At 37.9% G+C, this 26,426-nt stretch overlaps 1 protein-coding gene across 10 annotated transcripts in view; it reads right to left on the bottom strand.

Annotated features, from left to right (window-relative positions):
* Positions 1–26,426, bottom strand: part of NRXN1 (neurexin 1) — a 669,617-nt gene that overhangs the window by 200,725 nt on the left and 442,466 nt on the right. For all 10 annotated transcript variants that reach the window (XM_041489370.1, XM_041489359.1, XM_041489362.1 and 7 more), the window contains one exon: positions 9,160–9,341. In XM_041489370.1, coding sequence (XP_041345304.1) covers positions 9,160–9,341 — 182 coding nt within the window. The remainder of the gene's footprint in view (positions 1–9,159; positions 9,342–26,426) is intronic.

The following is a 26,426-nucleotide window of genomic DNA, read 5'->3' as shown; positions in this document are numbered from 1 at the left end:
TTAAGTAAGTGGTCTAATTAGCTAATTGTGAGTTACAATTAAGGTAGTATCTCACAAAACCAGAATAGTATTAAGATGAGCTTTCCTTATTTGCACAAAGTGATTAACTACATTAGCAATATTTACTTAAACAAATGACTGAATGAAAGCAGCAGGCTCTGTAAAATTGCTTCTGCACCTCACCTTCCAACAGTAGTTCTCTGTCTTGATGCAGATCCGGCTTGTATTTACTCATATTATTTTCAAACAAATTGAAGTATTGAAGCGATGGGATGAGGATTACTTGGATTTAGGATCAGAATCTGTTCAGATCACCAGCAGCACTTTTGCCCTCATCTTGCTTGCATCAATAGGCTAACCACTCTCACTAGTATTAAAAATAATATTGTTCATACTGCATATCCACTGAAAGACCACTGGTACTTTGTGCTGCAGTGCACACTTCATCCTTATCCTCACTTAGGACTCATAAATTCAAAAGACAGGGAGTTAATGGCCAGATCATGGATTCTGGCTTTTATTTGTAGGAAACAAACCCTGATCTGTCCAGTGCAAACCTGGCTCTTCTTCAGTGGGTCAACAGCAGTCTGAGAGTCACTGTCCCTCATTCAAGCTGCCATTAGGAGCTAAAAGCATAGTCTAGGATATGCTGAGCATGATGCCATTGCTCCAGTCTGTCTGTTTTTTCTTTTCTTTTTCCCAAACCACACACTGTCAGCCCAAAGTGCCTGAAACCTTCTACAGCCCGCACTGTCAAGGCTTCTGACACACTGGGTACACATTCCTTCCACTTGGTGTTGAGCCAGGCATGCCCAGCAGGGAGGAGGGAGTACAAATCTTCTTGTGCTTCTCTAAAATTAGACAAGAACTAGGCAGGAATAAGCTTGGAAATATTATCAGGGCTGACTCTCTTACATATAACAAACTGTATATGCTTATTATATATATATATAAGTATATAATATGGATGCTACTATGTCTGTGTCTAAATATAATAAACAGAATATTACCTCCATAGAATAAGTGGATAAAAGTAGCCTGCTCTTGGATTTCACTCTCAGTCATCCAGAGCTCTCATTCTCCAAATAATGACAATAATTTCCAGTATTTCAGTTCCGTCTTCATTTGGATGATCAGCCAGGTTACAGTGAACACCTCAATGGCTCTGCTACTTCAAATAGTCAAGTATCCTTTTAATCTTAATAAAGTTGCTAAAATGCCTGCTAAATTTTTCATCGGTGCTTTTTATACATGGCAATGTTCTGGGAGAGTTGGTGCCAAGTTATTAAAATATCTGCAACCTTCATACAGAAGGATGTTGGCTAGTAGCCAGTGCCAGGAATTTTGAATTACAAGTATGTGATTAGATTGTGATGGATCTAAAACGTCAATGAGAGGATACAACATTAACTAGGAAAGGTGGGAGGCAAGATGGTCTGTTTATTTATCTGTTCATCATAAAGTAATTCCTGTGTCCTCCTTTCTGAAGCCAGAAATTTGTTATTTATACATGAAAAGCCTTTACACCCAAGGATATACCTCTTAATTCTGGCCACATGCTTATTTGCTTTGTTGTTGCTGCTTTTGTTTTTTTAATTAAGAGGAACTTATGAATGGTTCTCATCAAGAAGCTCTTCCATGTGAGCACACCATACAGTCACAACCTGAGGTGACTTCCCTGTTCCTTCCTATGCCTCATTTCATGGGAAAGAAATGAGTATGCAATCCCTGAGACCCCTGGATGTTTGCCACCTGTTTCACTGGGATTCACTGGGACTGCTGAATTTGCACAACACACTAATTTGTGTTTGAGGACATGGCAGAAGAACAAGCTGGGGAACAAGGAAAAGGGAAGAGAAATAAATAATCCTTGAAAATATGACTGCATGTAATCCATAGAGTACTTCAGTGCTTTAAAAGTGACAATGTAAAAAATTAGAGGAGCTTTATGAGGAGGTCATGAGCCTCTTCAAGTTTGTGCTAATTGAATATGCTTCGTCTTGTGCTTGCTTTTCCAAATTGGTCCACTTGAATTCTTAAAAATGCAGAGTTTTTGTTATTAATATAACATGACCCAGGCCAAACCCCTTCTATTCCTAATCTTGGTGTTTTTTAAGCTCAGAAAGAAAATTAAGTTCCATGTTTATGTTCTCTCCTCGTGCCAGATCTAAGGTTCCATTTGTGCACAGTTTGCAACAATAAAGTCATAAGGAAGACTTGCCATCAAATTCAGTACCAAAGTTCTGGATCTTGAGCAGTTCTGCCAACAGATGGATTCCATTTCCAGTACAACTTTGAGATATGTGGGATCAGAAGGGAATTCAGAATCCACTACCTGATCTGTATGATAACTTCATGCAACACCACAGCAACATGCAATTCTTTCCATATTGTTTTCAGCTGATTCTGATATATGTGAGCTCACCAGAAGTGTTCTAAAGATCTACCCACCTTCAGCCAGGCTTTACACCTTTTCTAGAAGGAAACACTTGAGGAGGTTCATAATTGTTGAGGGCTGGAGCACTGTGCCACTAACACAGTACTTTAGCTGGGAAGTTGGGTCCTACTGGCTGTGCAATTTTCTCTGGTCAAGGGCTGGCAGGTGGTGACCCATTACAAAGGGTCAAAAAACAAAGGGTTTTGTGCTTTTGGGAGAATGCAAGCTTCCTTCCTTTTTTGGGAAGGAAGCTTGCATTCTCCCAAAAGCACAAAAGGAGCAGGATGCGTAAAGGAGTCATTTGCCAGATAGAGGGAAGAAAGAATTTCTATTTTATCCCAAGACAGAGGAAGAAAAGGAGAGGAGCTGCCTCCCTCAAGCACATTTCTAGGCTGAGGAACCAGGCAATTGGCTGGGACATCAGCTACACTGGTATACTGGACCTTCCACAAAACATCAGGATTTCTCCATGCAGTGCTCTGTGATGGCAGTCAGAGTCAAACTGCTTAATTACATCATCTGTGCAAATTTCATTCATATTTTTTCATACAGTAAGGTATCAGTCTGTTCTGTGCCAGAATTAGCACATTTCCATAACCTTCCCTCAGCAATTTGGCCTGTTTATGGCAAGAACAGACCACTGTTGCTCAATGTGTGATAACAGATTGTGCAGGGTATTCAAGATGAGGCATTAACAAATTGCTTATATAATAAAAGCCCTTTTTCAGAGCTTTTTTAATCTTTGTCTCTGCTGATACAAAAGAATAACTTAACTGCATGGTTTCAAGGCATGACTTGACCATCTCAGTGATTCATTTATTTTCTTTCCTACAAAGTTAGATCTTTAACCTGATCAGTGAGGTAAATGATTGCTGCATTTAGTACAAATTCTCTAGATTAATTCATTGCTCCCATTCTAATTAACTTAATGTTTGTGTGCATTGAATTGCATTCTCACCTACCTGTCTAGTTCCATAAATGAGTGTTTGATTGCACTGGGGTTTTTTTTATTCAAACCCATGAGCAAGTCTGTAAATCCTTCTTCCACAGTAATTTTTTTTTTAGTTCAAAGGTTAACATATAGTCTGGTTGCTGAGATTTTTGTTCCCCAAAGAAAACAAACACTGTCCATAATAGTTAAACTTCCTATGGCATTTTACATTCACATACATAAAAGAAGAAAGAAATCACAAATAAATATTGCATCTATAAGCATAATAAAGAAATATCAAATAATAACAGAATTCAGAATTAGATAACATCAGCCTTATGAAATTTTCTTGTACTTCAAGGTAGCAAAATATTAAAAACCACAACTCTGATAAACATAATGGTCTAAAGTCTTTCCAGGGCTCCAAAGTGATCCCTGATGCCCACTTAGCTGATATGATGATGACCTGGTTTTCAGAGGTGCTGACTACATTCAGCTTCCATTGACTTTAGCCACTGTTGTGCATGTTCAGCATTTCTAAAATATCAGATTTCTGAAAACTAGGTCTGTCCTTTTTTTTTTTTTTTTTTTAATCCCTTCCTGGACGTGAATAATTCAATTTTAACCTCATTATTATTTTATGAATATACAAGCCAAACTGGCCTTCCCAAATCTTTGCTTTCCATAGGTATGCATATAATAAGGAATTCTAGATTTGAATGATGATTATTAGAACAAATCATATTCTAGAAATATTATTTTTTAATATTATTAAACTCTTCCTGGGAAAATTAATTAGCTCCAATACAAACCACTAAAATCAAAGGTATGTTTATCATCAATCTCAGTGAAAGTACATCCAGCTCTCTAGGAATTGATCCAAATACAACCAAGTCAATAAAAATCAATTGACTTTCCATTAGACATTAAGCCCAAGACATGTGAAGTATTCAAAAGAGAATAACAAATGCATCAAACGCATTTATCATAAAATATTGGAGCTCTTCCCCTGGTACACTCAAACACAGAACTCTGATCCTCACTTGAGTTTTTCTCCTTCTGCTCACTTGAGAGAAGGTCATTATACTTGCACAAGTTAAAACTATCCATATTTTATGGATATGTCCAATAGAGTCTAACAGAGTCAGCTATTAAAAGCCTGGTGTAGCAGAGTACTGCACATGTATAACTAAGAGACAGAGGGAGGGAGTAGGAAATAATACTCATTTTAAGTTTGCTGAAAGTTTCAAGAATAAAATTTAAAAATGCCATTTCTACAATATACATTTTAATATATGTAGTATGTTAATATTTGGGACCAAGAGCATGAACTGAGTTTACTCATGATCCCAAACTCTATTTTCTGTTAAACATACAATCTTTCCGCTCCTGTGACTGTTCACCTCAGTCATTAATTGTATCTCTGAAGGACTCACAAACACATCTTGGAAGTCTAAGGACAATATTGATTAATCCATCATGCCAGTAATGCTACATCTTCCCAGTATTTCAGGTTAATTGTGTTGTGCCTTGCATATATTGATGCCATCTGTTTTAACCATATCCTACTTTTTCAGGCAATGTGTTAGCAAATCTTTTGAAGCAGTTTTTCATGCTTTATCATCACAGTATTAATCTTCTTGGTTAGTGTTTCCCCTAAAATATTTTTTCCTAGTGACATTTTATAGAATGAAACAAAAAAAAAAAAAAAATCTACCACCACCTATCCTGAGTTTTATTTCTTTTTATTTCAATATGTTTTCTATATCTTAAGTACAGACAGACTGTCACTGTCTCTCACTGGACTCACAGGGCATTTCGCCCCACTTTCCTCCCAGAGAGGGTTAGGACAACATTCAAAACATTGCCACATCTGCCTTATTCCTTATTTTAGACCTCTGAATGTTTCCTATGAGAATGTTCATCACCACTTCACATAATTCTGCAGGTCCATGCTGGTAAATGAGATTAATTAGTACAGTCTCACCCTGCTTGAGTTAGGAGAAGCGACCAGTTCAGCTTAAGTAGTTCATGTGCCCTAGGCTGGGTGTCTTCTCTGGAATGCCAAAGCTTTATACTTTTTAAATGCTCTGCTGGCCTTATGCTCCATACAAACTTCTTGTTCTTAACTTCAAAATCAGCTATCACCATAAAAACAGCTGCTTTGTGCTCTGCAAACACTTTGATTTTCAAACAAACGACACAAAGAAGACACAGAAACTGCTGATTCTTTCCAACAGACATAAAAAAGTTACATTTTTTTATAAAGTCTTTCATTTTAACAATGAAAGATGAAAATAATTTACATATTTTTTATAATGGCTGAAGTCTGTTGATGGAAATATATCCTTCTCAAGCAGAGCAAATACCCCTTGTGCAACACAGAAGAATTACAGTTTTCTATGCTTCCAGTGTTGAGAGAAAGAGCAATTTAACAGGACTTCTTAGCCCTTTGACATGATATCTTTGTCTAACTTCACTTTATTCCTCACCACAGGAAAGCTAAAAATTCAAAGCAGCAACAGCACAGTGCCTGTGGAAGACAATGACATTCATATGTTTGTACATTTTGCTTTTTAATGATGTGGGACAACAGGATGGGAAGAGAAAAAGAGTGGAGGTAGGAACAGGAATCACTGACAGAATTACCTAAGGGCACTAAAAGTCAGATAAAAAGTTAAGGGCAGGAGTGCACATGGTGATTAATTGGACACTGCATGAAAGCTGCTGCCTTTTTCCATGCGACATGGAGATGGATGCAGACCATGTCATGACAAGAAGAAAAAAGGAAGCTTGCAGTAATTATCAGAGTTACTTGTCCTTCATTTATCAATCAACAGGAGAGGAAGTGGCAGTATACTTTTAGGTAGGATATCTATTTCCTCTTGAACTAGATCTCCCAACAGAGACAGCACAGGTGCCCACTTCCATACGAGAAGTCAAATGATTGACATGAAAGCTAATTGCTGCAGCTCTGGATTACTAAAACATTTTAAAATCCCTTTCCTGAAGTACTGTGTTTCATAGGTGTCATACACACAAACAGTCCGTTATATGTATGTTGCTACATAAATATGTACAGGTGGAGTTTTATAATAATGTATCTTGGAATGTAAAATTGCACTGGAACTGTTAAGCGTCTGGTAGCAATGCAGACTACACATTTTTAAAAATGTTTCTCATAACAATAGTTATTTGGAGAGGTTAAATGATTAAATAAATATGTTCCTAACCTAACACCAAAAGTGTGATTCAGATGATCAAGCAGCAATTTTCAAAACCTGAATTTGTTACAAGCTTGATTTCATTATTAGGTTTACATTGTCTTTAAGTAAACAGAATAATAAAGAGGGCAAGCACACACTGAAGTACCATAACCTAACTTGTAATTTCCTCTTCCATTTCTAGAATGAACAAAGTTTAGAGCAAGCTACCTCAAATCTCCCAAGCACCCTCCCCAACATGCTAATGAGGGCTATAATCTAATTTTTTTTCAAACAATAGTTCCAGGGGAACTTTTTTTGCCACTACACACAGATGAGTTATCCATGCACAGTGCATCTCCAGGTACACAGGCACTTTTTGCTCATGCATATTCACAGTGAGTGGTACATGCAAAAGAACATGCAGAATTAAACACTTCCCTCCTCCTAGTTTTATCAGCTGGTTTAACACAGTAGCTGCCAATATGGAAACATTTAGATCCAATAAATTATTTTTCAAGTATAACACATACGTAGACCTCCCTGTTTCGATGCTCTCTTCATTTTTAGAACTGTGATCTCACAATATCTTTCTGAGCTAAAATGGATCTCAGGTAAAATTCTCAGAAGTATCTGCAGCTCAACTGACTTTAATGAGATATATGGTCTTTGGTGTCAAAAGTGCTTTTGAAAATACTGCCTTTCAACTTTGCTTTGAATACTATCCTTATTTGAATTACATTCTGGGAAACAATATCCCAATAGTTTTCCAAGCTTTATCTATCATTGACAACTCTTATAAAAGTCCTTGCCAAATGTCTTAGGATTTCAGGTCAATCCCTCAGTGTCTCCACTCTAGGGACAGACTACTCTGAAGCTGCTCTCAGAGGTCAAACCTCATTCCAGTGAAATTTCACACAGTTACCATTTTGGTCTGAAGCAGAACAGGCTTCAGGGAGATTCCCAAAGTCCCTTGCAAAGGCAGCAGGGGGAGGCCAGTATCACCTCACAGAGCAGGATGATAAAAGGCTTTGCTGCTCCACAGAAATTTCAAAAGAATCACTAAAGTACAATTTAACCATTTTCCCCATCCCTATTAAGCTGGTAGTGTTTCTGACCATAGAAAACTCTCAATTATTCTTTTTTTTTTTACCATCTTTCACTACAGCATGGGTATAAGTAAGTTATTTGAGAAAAAAAATTGAAAACTACAAACATTTATGAGCAGGCAATAATTTATCATCTCCAACTTCTCATTAATGATCATAATGTTTGCTTTAAAATAGAAATATCATGGCTAGATGGAAGAGCAAACAAATATTGTAGTTTTGATAGACTTCAGGTATAGTAAAATTACAAGGAAAACATTCCTTTGTATGCTAATGAACAAGAAAAAAACTGTAAGAAGAATGTAACTCTGTTGACCACAGAGGGTGGGTTTGCTCTGAGATTGCAAATAAAGAGGTAAATTATAACAAGGCACCTGGTGTTTGCAAAGCAAATATTTAAATTCTATCTAGCTGCACAATACTTGCCTTGAAATATGTAGGCTCTCAGTTTTTCTGGCACCTGGGAGAAGTTGCTTTGTTCACATTTTCAAACTAAGATTGCAGAATACCAGCCAACTACTTCATCCGTGCGATTCAATGTAAGATAAGGGCATAGACAACCTCTGAATTTTATTTAAGGTTTTCTTTCTTTCTTTATTTACTCAAGCCAACAAATAAATAAAAAAAATCACCTTTGTCCACAATGTTAAGAGTGCCTTTGCAGAAAAAGGAGTCTGGGAAGATTGAATACCATAATCCCACCTAATTTTGAAAATTATCACTGCTGAATGTTTTCTGAGGGTAAAAGTGTAATTGGTTATAGATCAATAAGTAATTTCATTCAAAAGGAACTCAACTCTTCCTGAAAGTAGAGACATTCTCAAAAATCAAATGAACACATTAACAAAGTTCAGACTAATCTAAACAACAAAACCTTACACTGCTCCAGTTATGTTTTTCTCAATTGATCATTTATTTATGATGCCATAAAACTCCATATGCTTTCAATTTTGACTGCTAGTTCCTTGCTTTAAGACAGCTGAAATTACTTTCTAAGACTTCCTAGCCTGACAGTCTTCCTGCTTAAGATTTACCATCACAACAGAATTGTGAAATCAGGGGACAAATTCCAATAATTACAAAAAGCACAGTCAGCTGTGATACACTGGAATTCCACTATTAGATTCCAGATTAAATCCCCCAGGATAAACATACCTTCCTCTGACACTGCTAAATTCCGTTCCATGTAACTACACTGCAATAAACTGCTCTATCTGTACAGGTAGTATCTCAGTATGATTTTTAATTGAAAAGCCAGGAAAAGTAGCACTATAGCAAAAAAAAAAAGGCATTTTGAGAATGTCTGAGACCCTGTACAACATCACATGCAATAAACCAGTACCATTTAGTCCACTATTTACCCCAAAAAGTTCATTACCGCTATAACCACACTCCGACAAAATAAATTCAAACCCCCACAAACGCAAGAACAAGCAAGACAAGAAGAAACCTCACTCCTTTGGTGAGATTATTACTTACAATATGCAGCTCTAAATAATCTCCAAGGCCAGTAGAACTGTCCACTCGCACCAGCACAGCCTCTTTTTGCACAGTGCTAAACCCTATTGCCAGTCTGTCTGCTCGAGTGCTCGGCCGGTCGTTGGGAGGCCACGTGTAAGTGATTTGTCCACCACCTTTGCTAAAGATATACGTTGTCCCCGCTGTTAGAGAGAAAAAAAAAACAACAAAACAAACAAAAAAAGGAATAAATATAATCAGCCCACTTGCACTGGTACAAACCCACGTGTAAATCATATGCCCTACATAAATCAGATTCTCACACAGTAAATGGATTCATAGGCTGTATTTCAATGTGAAGAGGTCTTTATCTCTAAAAATTATGCAGCAAGTGAAATATTAGAGGGTTTTATATTGTGCAATCAGCACTGAATATAACTTAATTGCGAATGAAACAACTTGAAACACCATAGCTCTGATTCAGAAATCAGATCTGTTTGGAAGAGTTCTTAAGCTTATGCTTGATAAACATATTTCTGTGATGTGTAGAACAGGGGTGAGTTAAACTAAATGCTTTCTCCAACTGGACCTATGTGGAGAAATCAAGTAATTCCAGTTGCCTCGTGTCTGACAAAAAAATGCAGCTCCTTAGTTACACAATGAAAATGATACATGATGGTGGCCAGCAAAGCCAGATGTTAACAAATACATTCAGATAAGACTTTTACAGATCTGAGGTTTATCATCTTGTGACAGATGGGGATAACAAGTGGAAACATACTTTACTTGTCACATCAGGACAAAGAGATTATTCTACCATCTGAGTAAGCAACGGCTCATTTGCATAACGCTCAAAGTACATCTTTCAAAAGTGGAAATCTTTACACATTACATCCAGGCTGCACTTACAAAATCTATAATCTGTTCAAAACAAAGGTTGTAATCCAAAACCACTTAGCACTCAGGTGCTTAACTTCATCACCAGCATATTTCCTCAGAACTAAAATAGCAGCATATCCGGATATTTTCCATTTAAAACTTGTACCTTAAAAACAGCACAGAGCAGGCAAATTGTGCATGCACTTGATCTTCCATTGGAAAAGTCATTACAAGTTATCTACTCCTTTTCCATGAGGATAGGTCAAAACTTAGCAACATAGCGAAACTAGACTTCTGTATTTACAATGAATTAACCTATCTGTCTTAGACTGTCTCAAAGTGTGGCTACTCTCAGTTTTATTGCATTTTATTTACTTATATTACATTTTATCTTTATTGCATTTTATTAAGTAGCTAATGATAGGACAAGTGGGAATAGTTTTAAACTAAAAGTTTAAAAGATTTAGATTAGATACCAAGAAAAAATTCTTTACTCAGAGGGTGGTGAGGCACTGGACCAGGCTGTCAAGAGATGTTGTGGATACCCCATCACTGGAAGGCCAGGTGGGGTGGGGCCTTGAGCAACCTGATCTAATAGGTGACATTCCTGTCCATGGCATGGGGTTGGAACTAGATAATCTTTAATGTCCCTTCCAACTCTTACTTTTCATAGAATCATGGAATGGTTTTTCAGTTTATTCCACCCAATGCTCTCATTCCATAGTTCCCATGTCCATGTAAGGAGACCGCACTTAACAATATAATTTTAACTCTCTTACTTTCTTTCAAGGTTGACCGAGGAATCTAAAATCCCTTGAACATGTGGACTTTTAAAGCCAAAGCCAAGAAGGACTGAAGGACTCTACACTTACACCACTTGTTTAGCTCCCAGATGTCTCAAAATCTTACTCTACTGCTGAGCAAAACTGCTTTGTGTCAGTCGTAATGCAAAAAGGACACTTGGTCTTTTTGAAAAGATCTCACATTTATTTCTAACCTCACTTTTCCTTTACGAAATTATATGCCTGTTAATTAGGGTTTTTTGGCAGTGCCATCACTCTAATAATTTATGCACAGTGCATACCATTAAAGTCATTGTAAATCTCATTTTATATTAATACATTTGTGGGATAGTTTCACTGCGCTTCAGATGGATCTGCTGGCTTTTCTCCTGATGCCAAAATACCAACCAGCATGTGTTTCAGAAGAGTCTGTCAACCTCTTCAGCAAAGACTAAGACAATAGCAGGTCTGTTATTTAAGATTTCACTTACACTTTAAGTGAAATCAGATTTTATCTTTATTATAAAAAGATAAGTTTTGCAAGAGTAATGAAGGTTGGGGCTGTGCCAGGGATTGGTAATGGACACGGGCAAAAGGTGTCTGGTTTAGGAATGTGTGTGACGAAGCCCTCCTCCTCCTGCTCTCCCACCCTTGCTTTCCTCCTAGGCAGTGGTCTGAAATGTACAATAATCTGCTGTGCGTCATAAATCTCCAGTTACAATGCATCTTGGAACAAAGACATGTTAGACAGGTAATATCACTGCTGATGGTCCCCAAGTTCTCCTCTTTGTTGCTGCTGTTGACTTCAAATCTCCAACTGACGAGTTGGGACCTTCATGGAGTTTATGTCACTGCAGTGTCTGGAGTGAAAGGATTTGTTCTGTGCTGATGAAAAACTGAGGGCTTGATCCAAAGCTCATTAAAAACAGTGACAGCCTTTCTGTTGACTTCATAAAACATTGTGTCAGGTCATGAATGAGGTTCTTATAAGTAACAAAAATGAGAAGACTAAGAAAAAACACTCCTTACACCTCAGTGTCACAGATGGAGCCGTTAGAATAGTCCCTAAGATTTAAGTGGCAGTGCATAATTCTCCTTTTCTTGGTTGTAACAGATGTGTTTACCCAATTAAAAGACAAAGAAAAAGCCTGCCAAGCATGGTGGAGACATACTGAATACAATGACCCAGAAGTAAGGCTTCAGATCTGAACAATGAGAGGCTCTGCTGTTCTTATTCAGAGTGAATCTTTGCTGCATTTTTTTGTTAAGTACTGCCCTTCAAATCAACCAGGGAAGAGCAATTCATTCCATACTGCTGCTGCATTGAAGGCAAGGTCAATGTCAGTGGAGCTGGATAAATCTAGCTGTAAATCTTAAACTACATAGAATAAACATCAAAGTTAAAAAAAGTATCTCTTATTCACGAGAACATGTGGCTTATGGGTTTTTATGAGACAGCTTTCCCTCCTTTATAACTGCCCATTTTGTAGCTCTTCGAAGTAACTGTGTGTCTGGTGAAAGACTAATTAATCCATGCTGATGAATACCGATTTTCCTCTGTCTGAGCTGCATGGGGAGTCACGTTCTTCGAATTTCCTGTATTAATTATGGAAAAAATGGGTCGGAAGCCATTTGAGAATAGATCCTCTGGTGTTTATATTTCAAGAAAGACAAATATAATAATGTAAAATTTATTACTCTGAGATTGATCTCAGCTTATAGCCCGACCTCCCATTAACTATTAAAAGCTAGAAACCGAGCAGTTGTTGGAAACAACCCTCCTTACTATCAGTTTTGGATATGGTAAGGAACAACAAAGGAAGCCTAATTCACTTGCTTCATAAAGGCTTTTATGCTCTCTGACAAACCTCATAATGTCTCTGCCGCTCTTTCAGAGCATTGTCATGAAACCCCAGCCATCTCCCTTAGCTTGTGGCACTGTGTTGTTTGGGGTTTATCATCTCCAGAGAATTGAAAGCAGTGGAATTATAATGTCAAGAATAGCAATGCCATCAGCACAGTACTTGTAAGCAGGCAACTTTGTAACATGCCAGTTATATCTCTCAGACACAGAATTTACTGCATAATTCTTTATGCTTCCATGCATCCACACAATGCTTAGGAAAAATGTCCACACAGCTCTTTGAGATTCTTACCCATGAAAGCATGGTTCCCATTGTAACAAAACGCCAGTGGTCAAGATACAGTAATGTTTTTTAATGGCCTGGGTCTCTGAAGCCCTACTTGTTTGCAAAATTCATCTTTATGAAATAGTGCATTCATTTCAGCACAGTCTGGCAGCAACTCAAGGACATCTGCTTACCTCTACAGTATTAAGCAGATAAATATTTTGTTTAGAACCCATTCACTGTATTTATTATTGTTTATGACTGCAAAGCTTTACAATATTTATTGCTCTGAAGTCACATTTGATGTAGCTTAATAGTTTGCTCAAATCAACAGCTTTCTGCCTTCCTCATGTTCATTCCAATTTTGAGTTTAAGGTATATTGAACTGAAGGGTAATGTACATAATTCCATTTATCCCATACATTGTAAGTAGCATAATGTTTATTTTCAACATTCACATTCAGGTGCTGATGAAGTGAATGCAATGGTTTGATTGAGTTCTGGACCCTCATAAATTATGATTCCATCACACTCTGACTGAAAAACTGAAGACTGAAGCCTGTAAAGTTCAGTAATGAAAACTACTAACTGCACTTTCATTAACAGAAAAGCAAAATTTAACTATCATTAAAAATATGAAGGGTAGGGAGTGCTAGTAACAAGAAATTGCCCAATAATGTAATTTTCTTCTTTCTGTATCTTATCAGTACTTCATTCTGGGATACAATGTGAACCCCCTTATTCCCATCGGTAGAGTAATTACTTGCATTGATAAACCTGCTGAATCCAGTGAGACTATTTGTGTAGGCTACTATTAATTAAGGAGAATGAAGAATTTACAATATGAAAACACACACACATATATATACACACACATGATTGTCCAAGCATCTATATGAGGGCATTAATTATATTTACTATGTTCAGAGGAGCATAGAAATCTCCATTAGCAGTAATTTTTACATATTCGTCTACGTATTTTCAGTCTGCACAAGTGGAAATTCAGAAAAATACACAAAATTTCTGTACATATATTTGTACAAATATTTTCTAAGGTAAGTAAATGAAGGAATGCTTCAAGACAAAACCATGGTATGCCAGGGGGAGAGAGGGAGAGGTGGGGGTTTCAAAATAGTCCACTTGGTGGAATAAAATACAATCCTTCTGTATTACTTCTTCCTAGGCTTTGATATGTTGTTAATTATTTACACAGGAGAGAGAATATATGCCACAGGGTTGAGGTGAGGAGGGGATGGCCATTAGGGTTAACCATGGGAAGGAGATGGAAAGAGCTGCTGGAAGAAGTATTTCAAACTAAAGACCAGATTGAACTGAATGCTTCCTGAAGGCATTCTGATACACTCTCTCCCACAAATGCAAGAGCCTGAATAATGATTGTAACTGCTCTCACACAAGAGCAACATCAGCTATTTAATAGCAGAAGAGGTGCATTGCATGAGAAAAGAGAAAATGTTCAAAGGGATTATTGCCTGTAGCTCTCCAAAGAGGTTGAGCCACAAGGGTAGGAATGGGTGTCTTATTTTCTGGAAAGATTCTCTTAGATTTGTGGATAATAAGGACTAGGAGAATATTGATAGTATTCCTTTGACCAAGGCTGGCAAACCTTGATAAAGGTTCAAAGCTTTCCTGGAAATTGGTTGCTGCTCCAAACAATTTCTAGTTAGGTCCTTGTACCCATCTGACTGCATGCCTGAACTAGAACTGTTACAAACAGTCTTAACATTTGTCACCTGTAAGGTCACAAGCTGCACAGCATAATTCTTTAGCAATTCCATTATTTTATTCCTTGATTTTCCCTTCTTCCAGAGCAACTGTAACAAAACTCACTGACCAAAGCAGCATTGGCAAAGATCATTGCTGGGTGCTGGCCGGGGTTCACTGGGAGGCACCCAGAGAGACGGAGACAGGTTTTGTTGTGAATATTGTCATTAATGATATCATCTTCTCTCTTCAGGTAAAGATGTTGAGGAAAATAAAGCAGATAGAAAATGTCTATCACAGAGTCCTGTCACCCTTTGATGGAACCCATATATCACTGTGCTGCAGCTGAGCTCTAAAGTTCAGTGTTTCTGTGAGAGACGCTGAAGCCACATCATTCCAACACCTCAACCAACTCAATCAGCCAAAGCGATTAATTTAAATGAACCAACAAAGCAATACCTACTACTACTAATTCAAGCACAACTTTGCATTGCATTATAGAACTCCTCTTCCCAAAGCACTAAGGTGACCCTGATTTGCTTTATCGGAGCCTACAGAACTTTTCATCGCCCTGTATCCAATTTTTCAGAGAGCTCTATAAACCAGTGTTGTGTGTGGTTTATTATACTCAGCTATGCCTAAGAGCTGTCTCCAGGTAAAGGTCGAAGTGATAATAGAACCAACACAATCCCAAGTCACGGTGAGCATCCTGCCCTTTCCAGTGGAATTTGTTGAAGATTCAGGGTACTAACACAGAAGCAAAGCTTTTTCCTCAGACCACAGGAAAAAATCCTAAGAAAATCACTCCTTTTCCTACTTTTGCTTTCTTCCAGTCTATGGCATTGGTATTTGGACAGTTGTTTATGTTTTACCTTCCATGCATAATAAACTGGGCGAAAAAATACTCCATTCCTGTTCCAAAAGCTTTTGTTATTTAAATTCCCCAGTTTCTATCAAGCTCTATTGAAAAATAGGGTCAGTAAGTGACAAACAACTAAAATTTTTGAGTAACAATGGCTCAACTAAAATGTATATCTATATATATCTATCTATAACTACAAAGAACAACCCTGAGACAGCTTGGCATCTGTATTCCAAGTCAGCATCATTCTTAGCATCATGAATGACATAATAAAAGTTTCAAGGAATTTAAGGAATTTTCCAACTAGAGTGATTTTAATATTTTAAATCAAGTAGCATCTTACACCTCAAATGACCCCATTGATTTAGATTAGATCACTTAACTGGAGTAAAGTGCTACTCAGTTTGAGTGGGGACATGGAACTAAGAGCCTCCAATTGTGTTTAAAATGAATATAATTTTGAGAAGGACCTTAGCTAAGCAAGAGGTAGCTGAAAGTACTCCTAAGAGAATAGAAATAAGGAGTATCTGTTCATCTGACTTATTACCAAAACATGAATTGATTAAGTGAATGTCAATGGACTAGTATTGTCAATGTCAATTGATAGCATTATGGCACTGATTCTGTAAAATTATTTTTATTCGCTTTGAAACATTCACAGGGAAAAAAGTTCTCTGGTTGTTGAACTCATAAATATGTTCACTTACACAAAAAAAAATCACTATTTTATGAAAGCATACAGCCTAACACAAACCTGACACAGAGTGATAAAAGCAAATTATTATTCCTCTCCGGATTCTCTTAGTTTAAAAATTTTATGGGCTGCCTGTTACCTATCACTTTTCCAGTATTGATACTGTTTAAAATCAATTTGAAACATTTCTGTATGAAATGTAAGGTAAGTAATTCCCCATTAGGGCCTTGGACCTTTATGCAATGGAGATGGGTGGAAAATTATATATTTGGGAAATTTAAAGCCTGCTTTAAATGTCATATTGCACTCAACATAAAACATTTTAATCCATTAAAATTATATTAAAGCTAACAAGGATACAACGTCTGATTCTTAAAGCTTGCCAAAAAGTCAGATGGAAATTAAAAGCCAAGCATCTATAAATAAAGGAAGGCTTTATTCCTCCTACAACCTTGTCAACGTATAGTTAAAGATAAATTTCTTGAACACTGTCTACAGAAGGGGAAATTGTGTGGTTGAGAAACACATATGAGAAGGCAATGGATTGAAGAGTATATTTCTAAACAGATAAAATGTAAAAGCACTATTAAGGAAACTTCCCTATCTGACCATCCAGGAGCCACTCTGGAGTCACCCTCACATCCCCTGAGCTGGGACCAGAGACCCTTCCCAGCTACACCCCCACACTCACCCAAGCACACCAAGTCTCCTTCCCAGCTCCACACTGGACTTCCCAAAGCAGAGTCTCAGAACTCCAGAGCCTTAAAATAGTTTAGTCATGGTGCAATAGCTAAACAACAGAATAAGAGAACAAAATAAAATAATAGCTCAAGCTGGTGCCTTCAAGGAGGGATCCTGAGCTTTTATAACCTCACAGTCCAAGAGCACCAAACTATGTGGTTGGCTCCTGCTGTCCCTGAGTGTCCAGTCCCCTGGCAGGGCCACAGTACCTGCACTAAATGTACTCCTCGACACCACTGTCTGATTGAAGTCAGTAAAGTCAAGTACTCTCAAAGACAATAGGACTATTCCAGTCTCCACACTCCTGACATCAGGAATGGTCAAGGCCTAGTCTTCAATTTAACCACAGCTGCAATCAGTTCCATTAAAATAAACTAGCTGCACATGCACTGATTTGCTTCTTATGGCCTATTAGTTGTTCCAAATCCAAAGTGAATGCAGGCTGGTTAGTTGAAGGGATTTGTAACAGGATGCAGGAACTAGGACATTAGCTCAAATACTATTCAGGTTGATAGACACCAAATGTTGTCACCATCTGTTGGTGCCCTATGTGAAATCATTCAGTGGTTCCAGTCCAGGGACTTTACAAACTCAACAGATACCTGGCAAAGTTAAAAAAATTCCCTAAGCCAAATAACTTGAGCTGTTAGAGTTTCCAAGCTTGCTGACTCAGCTGGGAAGCCAGTAAGTTGAAAACAGGAACTAGAACCTGAGTTTCTCTCACAAAAGTTGCTCTGCACAGATGTGCACATAGGCCAAAAGCCAGTAAAAGAGACAACAAAATTAAATTTTCTCTGTATAGGTCCATCAATAGGCAATGTTCTTGTCAGAGAAATAATAATTATTTGTAAGTCATTATTTCATGCAAAACATTAGTCCCTGAAGTTATATTTTCATTCAAGTGCCTATGGCAGTGTCCTGATTCTCAGAAGTGCTGTTGCATTTCTGGCAACCTTTAAAAATAGTAGTTCTACTAAATGGGGATCAAAACATTTGAAATAGCTGGCCTTAAGTCATTTAATAGTGTTAGAATGGACAGGAGCTTAGCTGCAAGTGCCTAGCATGCTTCTAGGCTAAAGTCTTTATTTCTTATTGGCTTTCTTACTAATACAATATTCCAGCTATCCAGTCCTGCATTAACTTAGTTATTTTTAAGTGACATTTATATTATGTTCCTTGCTAAATAGTGCATCTCATAATTTAATCTTGAAAAATCCTCAGAGAGCCGAAACTTCTCTTGGAAGAAAGGTATAGCATGCTGAAAATGAAAGCACTGCTAACTGCAAGCCTGCAAAAGTCACTGAAAAATGATCCACGCCCAAGGATGGACTAAGATAAGATGTTGATGTTGCTTGCAGCAGAAAGATGGTGCTGGCAACAACACAAGTTACAGGGTTTGCTGAGAGGGAGTCTCTGCTGAGAACAGATAATTGTATTATGGACAATGTGCAATGAAGTTTAATTTTGCTTGTTTGCCAAGGTAGTGAAGAGTAGTAAGAAGTTCTGTGGCATACACGTTCTCCTACTAATTACTCAGCTACTAATATTTAGCAGACAAAATTATTCATGTGGTAGCATTTCTGAATGTTTTTGAGTAGACAGACATGGACTATAGCTGAAGAAAAATAGAAAGAGCACAGTTTCTTAGAGATGTTACATCCTGAAAGGCAAAAATAGCAACCATTCTTCTTGTTACAAAAATGAAATCATATGAAAAGCAAAAGATGAAATCTTTGGAAAAACACCAATCCTCCCTGAAGCACATTAATCCACCCTTGAAGCAGCTGTTCAGAGGCATCTCAGAAGGAGACCTGGCATGGGGAAGGACTGATGAGCAAGTTGCATTTTGACTACAGTCTTGTGGCATTGTACCATCTCCCTAATTTCAAGTGTGAACAAAACTTCAGGATATTTTAGCTTATATACAAACCAAGTTTTAAAGCCAAAGCTAGTCTTTTCCAGCATTGTATGCACTCAAACTTCCAAAAAGTATCAGGTAAAAGAGGAACATGATATAAAAGTGTCTGCTTGGTTGTCTCAGAAGAGCTTGAAAATAAGAACCAGCAAGCAGCTACAAATGATGCTACTACTTTATTTGGAGAGGTTTTGCAGTCATTATCCCAAGGATTGACTTCGGAACATCAGTGTTTACTTACATTATCAAATCTGTGCATGAAACAAACAGTGTTTAATAGGGGTACACAGACACAGCTGTATTTGTACTTGAATCTTTAAGGTTATTAGACCATTATAATAAGAGCTAACATGGGCCAGCCAGGTTGGGCCAATTCACTTCCTTCCCACTTCTTTCTGTTCTACTACATAATAGATTTTCAATTGAGGCCTGGCAGAGAAACTCTACATGCTTTGTCATTATGATAATTGCTATCATTCTTCTCTGCAAAGCCCTTATGCTGCTGTTTGTAAGCAACAATTCTTTGCCAGATTCAGAGGATAAAGAGCTGCAGTGAAAAACATGCATCTTAATGCTTTTCACTGGGTTACATAGTTAAGTAATCAGAGAGCTTGGTTAAACCACTGCATTTCACAACAATGTTTGGAGAGAACTTGACAAAAGAGTTTTGTGCTCCAAACTGTTCCATCATCTCACCAGGGGCTAACTCAAGTGCGGGCTCTGACACTCCATACAGCCAGTGCTATCAGCTGTAACTTAATTCACTCGTGCATGAAAGAAAGGTGAGTAGTTAATCACCCTATGACTAACCCAGCCTAATTAGTAAAGTGATTTTGTGTAGGCCACTCACTTCCAAGGGTCTGGCTGGAGGCGATTACAATTGCTTTTAATACCCTGAAGATGAGCATTCAATAGTTTGGAAAGCCTTACTTTAATACAGTTCTTTATAATGACACACACACACAAAGATGTCTAGAATCCTTCAAAACTCCAAGTGATACCAACACACGTGGAAAATAATTCTGTGAAGAAAGGTGCTCAGGAATACCCCATTTTTCAATAAGCATTCTTCTGAGTTGCTCAAAAAAACTCAACCCAAAGTAAAGCAGAACATTTCCCAAGAAAATAAGGAGAAAACAACACTTCAAATATACTAAACAGCAGTCCTGCAGAATGAACTGCAGCACACCAACTTGAAAGTTTTGAGGACTCCTGCACTACAGTATTTTCTCACAGCATTTCTGTAACATAAAACATATTTCTAGGTATGTTTCTACATCTCACACAAATATCGATTCCAATGAAGACACACAAATATTCAGATAGGAATCACATGCTATTCAATTTAAAATGTATTAAGTTAAATTTTAAAAGTCATAAGAAGGCTCTCTGCCTATTCACGTAATGAACATCAATCAGAAATTAAGAATCATTATTTAAATCCAGGTGGTTTTGTTTATATCCTGTTTAGTTCTCAAAGGACACTACCTACTCACATGCTGGAGTCTCAGTAAGGAGGCTATTCAATGAGAGTCTGGCTTTGTGATGATATTGCCAGCATTTGTTATAACAATGCAACCTAAACACTGCAATTAAACAACAGAGTAGTATTTTTGGAATACCCTGCTGTTCTAAAGTGCATTGTGAATATTAACATATTCCAGTAAATTAGTTTGCTCTCATTATCATAAGCAATTACTTACTGTTTAGATGCTGCTGATATTAAATTGGCAAGCAATTTGCAAGAACTAATACATAGCATAAAAAACTTTTCAAAACTCTAACAGTATGAAAAGACAAGTATTTCTAGTAACACAGTTCCTTACATACAGATGTCTGTCTCTCTAAAAATTCTGTGAAATCTCTTCCTATCAGCTATCTTTTTTCAGCAGCAAGTGTATAACTAACTACCTGAGGCTCTGTGACAAACTCTTTATAGACTCAGTTTTGATTCTGTGGAGTAAATCATAAATACCTCAGGCCAAGTGCGACAGTAACATCTCATTCACACCGGAAAAAGAAAGTATTTTCATGCTCATTTTTGAAAATAATAGTTTGGAAAATATATCAATGTGAAGTTCAGTTCTTTGCTCTCAAAGCTATTACTTTCCTGATACAACACTGTCAGATGGTGAGGGTAAATCAGCGCCTTTGTCCTCAAGATACAGCCAGGACAGAGCAAGGCATGGAGAGCCTGTCCTGCTTTTAGCAATAAGACACCATAAGCCTCTTTCTCTTCAGTCCAAGGCAGCAGTAATCCCAAAGGAAATAACCACAAACTAAAACCCCAAGTTAGGAAAGAACCAGGACTACTTTTCTGAAGGACACTTAGTGAATGTGACAGACATTCCTAGCCAGGTGCTCGGCTTAGCCACAGAAAATGCACAGATCAGGTAGCAGTAGTGTGAGCCAAACATAATCAAAGAGCTTTGTGGGAAGTCTAAAACACAGGGAACAATTTGCTTTGTTCCTCAGCTTGCACCTTGGCCCCAAGTTTCAAATGAGAAGTGCTACATGTCTTTTTGGCTCACATGACACCACTGCTCAGGCTGCTGCACATGCAGAGATCATGCCAGTGCACAACCAAGGATGGGGGCCAAATGAGAGGGTGTGGAATAGCTATGCTGTGGTGCACTTTGTGCCAAAGTCTAGTTGGCAAGGTGGTAAGCACTCAGAGGTTGAGCTCAACGATCTTAGAGGTCTTTTCCAACCTGAATGACTCTGGTGAATAGGTTATCCCTTCCCCTGAGTCAGCCTGGACAACCAAGGAGCAAAGACCCAGCAGCCAACGGTGCTGTCAGCCCTCAAGGACCTCAAAGCTGTCCCTGTAGATACAGGATGGGCAGGTTGATCCTTGTGCTCCTGAAAGACCTCAGTATGCCCAAGTGGGATTTCAGTCCCATGTTTCAGTAATACACTCATTAATCCTGATTTGGTAGGATCAAGCACCTATTGAAACCACACACTCAGCTGAGGGTATGAGGCTACAAACTACTTGTATGGGTATTGTGCCTAGCTGTTTATGCAAAATTGCCTTTAATGCAACTGTGAACCTTAATGGGGACCTTGGGAATCCAGCATAATATAAACAAACCACAGTAGTTTAAGCAATTCCCAGAGTACATTTCTAAAAGTATAACTTGTGATCTCAGGTCTCAGTCTTTCAGGCTATGTTTCATAACCATCTTATCTTGCAGAATATACAAGACTGTAATAGAAACACTAATGCATCCTTAACTCCAGGAGCTCAATGATCCCTGTCTGCTGTGCTCAACTTTGTACTCTGCTGTTATAGATTATTGGGTTGAAAATATCTTTGCTAAAATTAGGCATAATTTCAAAAATAATTTCGTCAGTTCTTAAATACATTTTCTCTTATTCAAAGCTGGAGCAATTTAGCACCTTTCTTGTCACTCTCTTTAAAAAAATACCTTACTAAATTATTATTTTTTAAATCAAATCTTCCAATTAACTTAGTGAAGTAAAACCACAGACTTTTGCAGTGAAAAATTATGTGTGCCTTGGTCTCTGAAACAAAGTAAAGAAGTTCTTATCTGATTAGCAAACACAATGTTTTGCACTTCTTGACCTTCAATAGAAAAAAAATATTGAGCAACTGTTTGTAATGAGAGTAGGGGTTCAGTCACTTCATATTTCCCCTTTCATCAATTCTCCATTCCCTTCTTCTAATCTTAATCTGCAAGAGTTTTGACAAATTGTTTGGTTTTTAACAGTGTTGTAGCCATCATGAGCAGCTCTCAAAGCCACGGGACATGTCTCCAAATTATTTTTTTTCTGCTTGGAGAAAACAATACCTTCCATCTGACATTCAATATCAATGTCCTTAAGCTACTAACTCCTTCTAGGCTAAAAGAGAAGGAATGGAAGCATCAAATTACATCTTGATAAATAAAAGATGATGCATAACAGCATACAAGGAAAAACAAATTTTTCACAAATCCCAAAAGAGCTTTTTCTACGTTTTCTGGAGAAATTCTACATTCAGGATCTTGCTGTACATGACGTTTAGACACAGGATTGTTAAACTAGAGCTATAATGAAAAATGCGGGAGTATTACCTTAAACAGCAATTTCTATCCAATTTAACTAAACCTCCCTAATGTTTGTAGACCCAAACATGGCTTTTTCATATCTGTATTACACAGAATCTTAGCAGTGGTGAAAGATGTCATGTTTCATAAACATGACATTTCACAGGACCAGATTCCTCCCTGTAGCCTCATAATTTAATAATATCAAAAACTAAGGAAATCTGAAATTTTACTAAGAAAGAATAGATTGTTAGAACTAACAGCTGAAATGAGAATTTGCATATGTGACTCCAAAATACCCTAAAGCTACCTCAAAAAATGAAGGGAACCTCCTAATTTGTAAATTCAAATGGAAATTTTTATATTCCATAGCAGCTTTTCATCCTCTCTCAAACTTAAACTTGCATGTGAGCACTTCCCTACGCAGATCAGGTGTGGGCTTAAGGGAAAGCTGAGGGCAGACACATGCCACAAATAAAGGAAAAATACAGAAAAAGCTGTGGATTAGAATTACACTGTCCCTCCAAGAGTAAAATCAACAGAACTAACCTGACACTTACAAAAGAGTCACAAGAGGGCACAAGCAAGGAAGAGGATGCTATGAAGTAATTAATGTTGCCCTGTGAGCCTCTTTATGCTCATGCAAACAAGCATCTTTAAAAGATTTTGGACCTAAAGAGCAAATCTTGCTCTAAATTGTTGTGCTGCTGTCTGGAGAAGTCTGCTGTTGTTAGGTTAATCTGATAAACTTGACATAATTGTAAAGTACAGCCAAATCAGACACAAATCCTCTGAATGCATGTCAAACAAGCCTGGATCCCTCAAATACCTGTTATCCCTGTGCTATCCCTCTTCCCTAGGTCAGCAGTAGTGTCCAAGAGATTTAGTGGTACACTGCTCAGGAAGCTGATGCAGCTCCACTGATGCCTCTTCCCCTCTGGAATAACCTGGATGGCCCTTTCTGAGTGCTGTGGATTTCAGCTGTCAATGCCCTCTCCTTCTGGCACCTGTGCCAGGGAACACTTAAATATTTTGTGGATGTTTCATTTGCTCAAGGGATTAAGCTCATTGTATAAGACAAAACTGATGAAAAAAGAATGAAAGTCACAAAAATGCAGATAAACAGAATCCATGAGGTTCTCCAGTAATGCAAACATAACTGATAGTCAGCTTCTACAAAACCTACCTAATTAGAGCTGTTATCAAAATGAAGGTCATGTTAAAGAGCACTAAGCACACCCTGTACTTATGCTGATATTCATGTTAATGATCAAAGTAATTTCTGTTTTAAAAGAGATGATTATTTAGTACCATTATCAGTCTCAGCCTCAATTCTTTGCTGTCACTATTATGCAGAGACCTCAGCTTCAGAAAAAGATTTATTATCTCAAGTGCTGAACAGTATGAGCTCCATATCTCAGACAAAATACAGCTTGTGCAGAAAAAAAAAAAAAAAACCAAACCAAAACAAAAAAATATTCTGTTTGAGCAAGACACTGTGCCCCTTAGGCTTTCCTTCAGTGGAGGTCTTGACCTGGATCCTTCATCAATAACTCAATTTATTAATTCTGGACAGCATATAGTAAACTGCTTTCTGTAGCCATTTGCACTGATGGAGGAGAGCTATTGAGGAACTTTCCCCTCCTTTAAAGAACACACTTCAGCTGTCACGTCCTGTATAACAATCAATGTTTTCCCTTGCTTCTTTCAGCTGCTTTCCAAGTTGGCAGTCTTAAGAAAGCATTTTCTAAAGAAATCAAACTGGTATGTTTTCCTCATGCTCTTCTACGCAAGGTTCCATAAGAGAATAAAGTGCCATTTCATCTGAAAAGATACTCTGAACTATTATATTTTGGGATTTTCTGCCTCAATGTGTTTCATTTATTTGCTTGCACTCAAGACAGATAGTAACAGAGCAAGCAGCCTGACCTTTGCACAATTGTCAAAAAGCCCAACTCTGCAACTACAACAACCAGTGTGACCTTCTTCTGTACCTTCAGCAGCCAACAGTCACACACAAGGAAGGAGAAAAAAAGCAGCCTGGCCTGGGTAGAAAACTGGTCTGGGTCAGGTAACACAGCCTGTTCTCAAAGCACTTGTAGATGAGCACTTTGTGAACCCTCCCAGAGCGTCTGGGACCTACCAGCTGAATTCCAGAACTGTTCACTGTAATGCCCTGCCAGCAGCTGCCAGCTTTGCCAGAAGAGATTTATCCACATTTCTGTAGCTCTGTCACCTCAGACTGGACATCTCATATCATCTGTTTTCCTGAGGGCACCATAAACAGCTTATTATTTCCTCCTCCATAATCCATATCCAATTTCACTATTGCACATGTACAGAGCTGGCAGGAAGGCTTTGAGTGTATGGCTCCATGCACAGACCTAAGAGTCTCCAGTCTTTACCCAACACAGCACTAGAAACCAGGGTAATTTCTTCCCAGCAGCACACTTACTGCAGCAAATGGGCTTCACTATAGGCCAGAGTTTGTTTCCAATAGATTTCTAAGGTCAAAATCACCAAAAGCATTTATTGCAGCAGTGCTGGGAAGTAAAACACAAAGTGGATATAAACGAAGAGGAAACCTATCATGACCATTGTTAATTCTCAATAGTTCTACACTCCAGCCAAAATACAAGCAGCATGTGTCAGTCATTGTCTTAGAAACAGAAACAGCCATTGTATTTTCTGACTCCCTTCTATACTGCCTCAAAAGTGGCTTGGTTTTATTAGGAGAAATATACAGTGCAATATCCTATGCCATGCAATATGCTCCACGACTCAGAGGGGATGTGGTTGATTTTATTGACTCAGTTTTCACACTACTGTAACCCCATTATTGCCAGCAGAGCAACTGGAAACTGCAAGCAGAGTCTAGATTGATAGACTCTGCTATTTCTAATATTCTAAAGTATACAGCAAGCTTTATTTCTTTTTCATGCTTTTTTTCTTTTTTAATTTGGATTTTCCTTTCTAATAAACCCACTGCTTTGGGACACCTACTCAATGGTACTGTAGTAAAAAAGGGACAGAACTCATTCCATTAGAGGCATTTATTGGTATTATTAGGATTTTACAACATGATAGCATAATCTATCCTTTGCCTGAAGTAAACACTCTTAAAGGAAAGTCCACAGGGAGGGTAAAATGAAGCATTTTTTAAAGTGGTGAATACTAATCAGATATATAGCTGGAGGAAAAAATAATGTTCTAACAGGAAGATAGAGCAAGCACACCACAAGACAAGCATGATACCAAGGAATCAAAATATGGCTGCAGTATATACTTTGGAGCAATAAGAAGGGGAAAAGAAATCAAGGACAAAATGGCAGGAGGAAAATGTGACTGACATTATTAGGAGCTAGAGAGAAAAGCAGTACAGAAAGGTAAAGATTTGAATGCTTGCACTGAGATCAACACAGTGGGAAAATGAGCCAAAGATTTCCCAGCTGCTGTCTCCAGGCTCTGTTACAGCTCAGGAAGAGACTACCAGGGCTTCAAGCTACCACCCA

Source organism: Pyrgilauda ruficollis, unplaced genomic scaffold (genome assembly GCF_017590135.1).
Source record: "Pyrgilauda ruficollis isolate IOZ18807 unplaced genomic scaffold, ASM1759013v1 scaffold93, whole genome shotgun sequence".
In the NCBI taxonomy this organism is placed as follows: domain Eukaryota; kingdom Metazoa; phylum Chordata; class Aves; order Passeriformes; family Passeridae; genus Pyrgilauda; species Pyrgilauda ruficollis.
This window is presented reverse-complemented; position numbering and strand designations above follow the sequence as displayed.